This window comes from Ananas comosus, linkage group 6 (genome assembly GCF_001540865.1).
Source record: "Ananas comosus cultivar F153 linkage group 6, ASM154086v1, whole genome shotgun sequence".
Lineage (NCBI taxonomy): Eukaryota > Viridiplantae > Streptophyta > Magnoliopsida > Poales > Bromeliaceae > Ananas > Ananas comosus.
The window spans coordinates 8,023,667-8,031,465 of record NC_033626.1 but is presented as its reverse complement, the minus strand read 5'-3'; the positions used below and the strand labels follow the sequence as shown (position 1 = coordinate 8,031,465).

General features: G+C 48.0%; 1 protein-coding gene across 1 annotated transcript; it reads left to right on the top strand.

The window, feature by feature from the left end:
- LOC109712105 (serine/arginine-rich splicing factor RS2Z32-like) lies at nt 975–1,796 on the top strand. Its single transcript, XM_020235535.1, has 2 exons — nt 975–1,407; nt 1,507–1,796. The coding sequence occupies exons 1-2, from the start codon at nt 975–977 to the stop codon at nt 1,794–1,796; spliced, it is 723 nt and encodes a 240-aa protein (XP_020091124.1).

Sequence of the window (7,799 nt, the reverse complement as noted above, 5' to 3'; positions counted from 1 at the left end):
GCTGATGGGTTAAGTTAATTGACCCGGTTGTTGCGTTTCAGGAACTAATGTCTCCAAGACGCTACGCACGCAGGACGGTTCCGGCACCGCCTCTCGAGGTGCCAGAGCAAGCTGGACCTCCTCTGGTGCCAGAGTCGTCTAATCCTAGTGAGGCACAAGAGCTACGGGCTCAGATGACTGCATTGACTCGTCGGTTTGATTGGCTCCAGGAACTAATGAAGCGGCAGATTGCTGCGACTGCTGCAGCAGCAACTGAAGGTCGTGATCCGCCTGCACCCTCGATGTGCGTGCCTGAGGCGGCGGAGGGTGAGGGCGTAGCGACAGTTCCGGTGGCGGCGTGTCCCCTGCCGGCAAGTGTGCTCCCGGCGGCTTCGGGTTCGGCAACACCCGATGCAGCGGCCGAGGAGATAGAGCGGGAGCGCGCGTTGACGGCTCTTATAAGATTCAAGAAGTTCAACCCGCCAATCTTCGAAGGAGAGAAGGTGGAGCCGTCGATGGTCGAGTCATGGATTGACTCAATGGAAACCCTTTTCGAGGATCTCTATACTCCAGAAAAGGACAAGGTGAACCTCGCTACCCATTGTCTTGAGAAGACGGCAAAGGTGTGGTGGAAACGAGTGAGGCGAGATCGGCCTTCTGATCTTCCACCTATGATGTGGGATGAGTTCAAGAGGGCAATGTTCGCCAACTATTTTCTGGATATGGTGAAACGAAAGCTGAAGGAGAAGTTCCGCACACTGAGGCAGGGAGATCGCTCGGTAGCGGACTACGAGCAAGAATTCTCCCACATTATAGACCGTGTCCCAGAGGTTGTTCATGATGACCGGGACCGGGCGGATTGGTTCCTGCGAGGGTTACGGCCTGGGATTTACAGGGCTGTGCAGTTGTTCAAGCTCACGACCTTCGCTGAGGTCTTCGATCGAGCGTTATGGGCAGAGCACGGAGATGCCCATGTGCGAGAAGAACGTGAGCTGATGGCGGGATCCAAGGACAAGGGAAAGAAGCGACCGGACGGTGGTTCGGGAGGACAATCAAGTTTTAAGAAGCCCTCGAAGCATCCGCGCACACAGTCGTGGAGTCGAGGGACGCAAAGGTGCACTATTTGCGGTGGTGGGGGTCACAGAGCGCAGCAGTGTAGGCAACGCCAAGGCAAGTGCTATAACTGTGGGCAAGAAGGGCACTTGAGCCGTGATTGTCCAGCGAGGGCCCCGCCTATCCCATCAGTTGCATCGACTCCGGTGACTCCAGCACATTATGGAGGAGCCCCACCTACTGCGTCATCGGCTGGACGTGCGATGGTGCCACGTCAACCTGAGGCGACTAAATCGGCTCCGAGCGGACGGGTGTTCGCCGCTCTGACTCAAGCCAAGGAACCTACCGAGACGGAGGATCGACATGTGCTCGTAGGTATGGTTTTAATTGACGGAGTTCGCTCTAGGGCTATGTTTGATACAGGTGCTACTCATTCATTCATCAGTAGATCATTTGCACGCATGCATAACATAGAGCTGCAAGAGAGTAAAAGCACTTGGAGAGTATCCGGCCCCGGACGAGATTTTCTGGTCTGTATGGAGTGTTCGTCTTGTCCGGTACGGTTGGGTGACTGGATAATGCCCATCCGTATGTTGGTGTTCAAGAAGTTGAAAGACTTCGACGTCATTCTGGGAATGGATTGGCTCTCGAAGTACTATGCAACCATTCACTGCAGAAGTAAAGTGATAACGTTTCGAGAGCCGGGTCAGGAGGAATTCACCTATAGAGCCGGGTCAGGAGGAATTCACCTATCGGGCCTGTAGAAGCTCGCGCTTTGCTGCTATAGTGTCGGCGACGAGGGCAAGGAAGTTGGTTAACAGCGGTTGTACGGCCTATTTGGCGACCGTTGTAGAAGTCGAGAGGACGACTCCTACGCTTGAGGAGCTGTCTGTGGTTCGGGAATTTCTAGATGTATTTCCCGCGGTGTTACCGGGAATGCCGCCAGATCGGAGGATTGAGTTCGTGATTGATTTGGTTCCAGGAACCGCGCCTATCGCGAAGGCTCCGTATCGGATGGCGCCGGGGGAATTGAAGGAGTTGCGGGCTCAGTTGATAGATCTCCTCGATAAGGGATTTATACGGCCAAGTGTATCACCGTGGGGAGCCCCGGTCCTATTCGTGCGAAAGAAGGACGGATCGTTTCGACTCTGCGTAGATTATCGCGAGTTGAACAAGGTCACGATCAAGAACAAGTACCCGTTGCCGAGGATTGACGATTTGTTTGATCAGTTGCAAGGATCTCGGGTTTATTCAAAGATTGACCTACAGTCCGGTTATCATCAGCTCAAGATCAAGCCGGAGGATGTGCAAAAGACCGCGTTTCGCACGCGGTATGGACATTATGAATTCACGGTCATGCCGTTTGGGCTTACTAACGCCCCGGCAGCGTTCATGGACTTGATGAACCGTGTCTTCAAGGAGTACTTGGACCGATTTGTCGTGGTTTTCATAGACGACATCTTAGTCTATTCGCGTAGCGACGAGGAACATGCCGAGCATTTGAGGATAGTGCTTCAAATCCTTCGGGAGGAGAAGTTGTATGCTAAGTTTAAGAAATGCGACTTTTGGCTCCGAGAGGTTGCATTTCTTGGGCATGTCATTTCCGAGGGAGGAGTATCTGTTGACCCGAGGAAAGTGGAGGCGATCAAGGACTGGCCTCGCCCGACTAACGTCACGGAAGTTCGAAGCTTCGTGGGATTAGCGGGTTATTATAGACGGTTCGTGGAGGGATTCTCGAAGATCGTGGGTCCACTTACCCGTCTGACTCGGAAAGGCACCAAGTTCATTTGGAGTGACGAGTGCGACCGAAGTTTTCAAGAGTTGAAGGATAGATTAACTTCGACTCCGGTGCTCGCCTTACCGGTGCAAGACGAAGACTTTGTGGTGTATAGCGACGCGTCACAATCGGGTTTGGGGTGTGTGCTGATGCAAGGCGGGAAGGTGATCGCTTATGCGTCCCGTCAGTTGAAAAGCTATGAGAAGAACTACCCTGTCCACGATTTGGAGTTGGCCGCAGTGGTGTTTGCCCTCAAGCTATGGAGGCACTACTTGTACGGCGCGCGTTGCGAGATATACACGGACCACAAGAGTCTAAAATACCTTTTCACGCAAAAGGAGCTCAATATGCGACAGCGGCGGTGGTTGGAATTGCTAAAGGATTTCGATGTAACAATCCTATACCACCCTGGAAAAGCGAACGTGGTGGCCGACGCGCTTAGCAGGAAGTCAGTGGAGAATCTGGCTATGTTGGTCACACGTCAAGAACCTTTGTGGAGAGAGATGGAACGATTGGATCTCGAGGTGGTAGCTCCGGAAATCCCGTCTATGCTTACGGCTCTCGTTGTCCAACCGACCTTGTTGGAGCAGATAAATAGTTTGCAATCTGCGGACCCCAATCTCCAAAAGGTGCGGCGAGACATCGAGAGTGGACACGGCGGTGATTTCAGTGTAGATGTTGAGGGTGCGCTTCGGTTTCGAAACCGATGGTGTGTACCGGAAAACGAGGAGGTCCGAAAGTTAATATTGCAAGAAGCACATCGGACTCCTTATAGTATTCACCCGGGTGGCACCAAGATGTACCGTGATCTGAAGATGCAGTACTGGTGGCCGGGCATGAAAGCAGACATTGGGCGCTATGTAGCGCAGTGCCTAGTATGCCAGCAAGTGAAGGCTGAACGTCGATTTCCAGCGGGAAAGCTCCAAAGTTTACCTATTCCCGTCTGGAAATGGGAGAATATCGCGATGGATTTCGTGGTCGGATTGCCCCGTTCCACGGGTGGCCACGACGCGATCTGGGTCATTGTGGATCGTATGACCAAGTCGGCACACTTCCTACCGATTCACACCACCTGGTCGGGCGACAAGTTGGCGCAGGTATACTTGGATGAAGTTGTGAGGTTGCACGGGGTTCCGAAGTCGATCGTGTCGGATCGAGACCCCCGTTTTACTTCGCACTTTTGGAAAAGCCTGCAAGAGGCACTTGGCACACGGCTCGATTTCAGCACTGCGTTTCATCCTCAGACAGATGGACAGTCAGAGAGGACTATACAGATTCTGGAGGATATGTTGCGGGCGTGTGTCATTGACTACAAGGGTAGTTGGGCAAACCATTTGAGGATGGCCGAGTTCGCCTATAACAACAGTTATCAAGCTAGCATTGGGATGGCACCGTTCGAGGTCCTATATGGACGGAAGTGCCGATCCCCTATATGTTGGAATGATGTAGGTGAACCTGCGGCATTGGGCCCAGACGTATTGCGAGAGGCAGAAGAGAAGGTCCGTCTTGCTCGCGAGAGGCTGCTCACGGCACAGTCGAGGCAAAAGAGCTATTCTGACAAGCGCCGTCGAGATTTGGAATTCGCGGTGGGTGACCGCGTTTTCCTGAAAGTTTCGCCTATGAGGGGCGTGAAGCGCTTTGGGGTGCGGGGGAAGTTGAGTCCCCGATATATCGGACCATATGAAGTGTTGGAACGTGTAGGAGCGGTAGCTTACCGGCTCGCATTACCGCCGAAGCTCGCGGATGTGCATAACGTGTTCCACGTCTCCAACCTTCGCAAATATATTCACGACCCCGAGCATGTGATGTATTATGAGCCACCGGATCTACAAGAAGATCTAAGTTATGAAGAGTTTCCGGCAATGATTATTGCTCGAGAAGTACGAAAGTTGAGAAATCGTGAGATTTCCTATGTGAAGATTCGTTGGACTAACCACGATGATCGTGAGGCCACATGGGAACTCGAGGAAGCGATGAAAGTGCATTATCCTCATCTCTTCGAAGAAATGTGTTGAGGTATGAGTTGATTAAGTTATTGAATTCGTTTCGAGGACGAAACTTTTTTTTTGGAGGGGAGGATGTAAGGTACCGAACTTCTTAAATTATGAAGTTGCGGTGGGGTGTAATATGCTGAAATTTTAATATAAAAATAAATATAAATGAAAATAGTGTGAGATACTATTTTATTGGACTTATAGACATAAAATATAAGTCTGGAATGACCCGTGTTGAAATCGGAGCGAAAACAGAAGATTTAGAATTTTTTGTGTGAAACGGGACAGATAAATTAGCAGAAAATGCATAGTGTTAGAAAATTCTGAAAACTGGAGGATAAGCCAGAATTATTCTTATGAGGCTAGATTTAAAGTTTCATATTATTCTGACACCCGGAAGGTGGAAAATAAAATCGGATAGTGATCTGATAAAGATTACAGTTCGGTACGACTTTCGGTGACCAACGGGGTCGAAACTGAAAGATTAAAATTTCTTTCGTTAAGTTAAGCAAAACCGAACATGACTGTCAAATTTGAGCTCAAACGGATATTCAGAGGGCTTGTTGTATGGGGTCGTCCGCAAGCTGGTGCACTTCGGAGGTAGGTTGTGTCACTAGAGCGGACGTCAGGTGTGTGTCCGCAGAAAGCGTCTCGGGAGGATTAGTTCAGTAGAGAGTTTCCTTATGAGGACTTACACGTGAGTTTTTGCTTGTGAAACTTGAGTTCACATGAGATTGGGTATTATGAGTACACTCATTACTTGTTGTTGTTGTCATAGTGCTTAATACCAGCTTTACTTATTGTTCCGCATGCTCATGCTATTCAGATTGAGGCATAGCTAGATCATTCATGATCTACCTACTTGCTCATGGGCTTACTTGCTCAGGTTATCTATACTCTGTTTTTTATCAATTTAGGCTTATATTATATATTATTGCATATATTCTCTATGCCTGCTGCTCGACCTAGTGGGTAGATCGGTGGAGTCGGCGGCGAAGCCCCACTGGGAATATCCGAGTTCTCACACCCGTTGTTGCAAGCGCTAGTTCGAGTGTCACCGACAGCGCGAGGATACGGCAAGGCTTGGCGCCCCTATATGCGTACCGTTGGTAGCTTACGTTACCTACTTTGCATTAAGTTCACCATGTGCTTATGTTTTGAGAGTAGATGTTGTAATAGGGATGAAGGTTTTGGAGAATACTCTTGATGTATTTTAATTTTGAGAAACATGTATGAAGGTTTAAAGAAGTTTAATGCACAGTCTGTATTTAAATGCTTAATTCTGGTTCAATAGTTATGTTCTCTCTTTTGTTTACTTGTAGGCTTTACTAGTATCGTTACTCTTGTGGTTTAACACTGTTTTGTGTTATCGCATGTCTGATTGTGTCAATGATCAAGTTGTTTCTCCTGAGGGATCTTGTTGTAACAATCTCGGTTGGTTAGCTTGGGGACAGGGGAGTACTCTGCCGTTCGGCATCCACCCACCAGCCCTCGAAATGGGACAATTCAGGTCCGTTTGCGCGGTATAGTGCGTTCGGGGCATGACATGAGCAGCAATGATGATGTTACTCGACCGGACATATGTTTCCGTCTGTTGGCATGGTTAGTCACGATTAGATAATCTGGTGCAAGCATATGGCAAGCGTAAAGGATTTTTAGATATCTGCGAAGATACTGCGAACCGTTTGCTCTATGTCCTATCATGGAGGAGCTTAGATTGACGGGTACACCGACGCTGATGGGCATCCGCAGATATGAGAATGAATGCAAATCCTATCTCGGGATTATGCATTTTATACTTTTTGGCGAGGAGCTGCCTAATTTCATGGTGTAGCCAAGAAAACAATCATGTGTTCCTTTCGACTATATGAATTGGAGTTTACATTGCATGTACAGCAGCAGTAAAAGGAGCTGCTTTGCTAAGGGAGATTTATGATAAATTGAGATGTAACATGGCAGTGCAGATGATTGCTGCTTTATCTATTGTGACAACAAAGCAGCGATAGCTTATGCGCAAGATCCAAAGTATACATGGAAGATCTAACAATTGAGACAGATATCACTTCATAAGAAGATATATTGCACATGGACAGATTGCTAATTAAATTTGCATCTACTGATGATATGATAGCAGATCATTTTACCCAAACCCCTTGGTTAGAAATGTTGTTCATAAACAGGTTAGAGGGATTGGGTTGTGTATGTAAGGTACCGAACTTCTTAATTATGAATTACGGTGGGATGTATTATGATGAAATTGAATATAAAAATAAATATAAATTAAAATGTGTGAGATACTATTTTATTGGACTTATAGACATAAAATATTAAGTCTACGAATGACCCTGTGTTGGAAATTGGGCGAATAATCAGAGATTTAGAAATTTTCTGTGTGGAAAACGGGGTGGCCAGAGTATAGATTAGCAGAAACGCCTGAGTGTTCAGAAAATTCTGAAAACTGGGAGTAGGCATAAGCCAGAATTATTCTTAATGCAGGCTAGATTTAAAGTTTCGTATTTTTATGACACCTCGGTTAGAGCTGAGGAGAAATAAAAATCCGAAAGCCATCTGAAAAGATGTGTAGTCGGCACAGTTTTCGTATGGATGCAAATGGGCTCGAAACTGAACGATTAAACATCTTCTTTCGTTAAGTTAGCAAAACCCGAACATGACTGACTCAAATTGAGCTCAAACGGATATTCAGGGAGCATCCGTGCGAAAGATATACTGTATTTTGAGCTGATGCCGGGCATGTGGAATAGTGTATGCTACTATTGACACATCAAGGGGTTTTGTTTGGGGGATGGATAAGTCACGAAGCTACTAGGCTTCTTCTTCCTCCTGCAGCTGCAGCCAGTCACACAGCACATCACAGCCACATGCGTGAAGCGAGAGAGACAACCCTCTCTTTCTCTCTCTAAATATTCTCTCTATCTCTCTTAATGCTTTCGCCAAATTCGCAGCGTTGGTGCTGGACGATCTGAGCTTTGCGAACG

Excerpts from the sequence above, each read along its gene's own strand:
- LOC109712105 (XM_020235535.1), top strand. The coding sequence starts at position 975 with ATGGCGGGATCCAAGGACAAGGGAAAGAAGCGACCGGACGGTGGTTCG. Across the intron at positions 1,408-1,506 it reads GGATCGACATGTGCTCGTAG|AGCTGCAAGAGAGTAAAAGC; the intron begins GTATGGTTTTAA and ends TGCATAACATAG.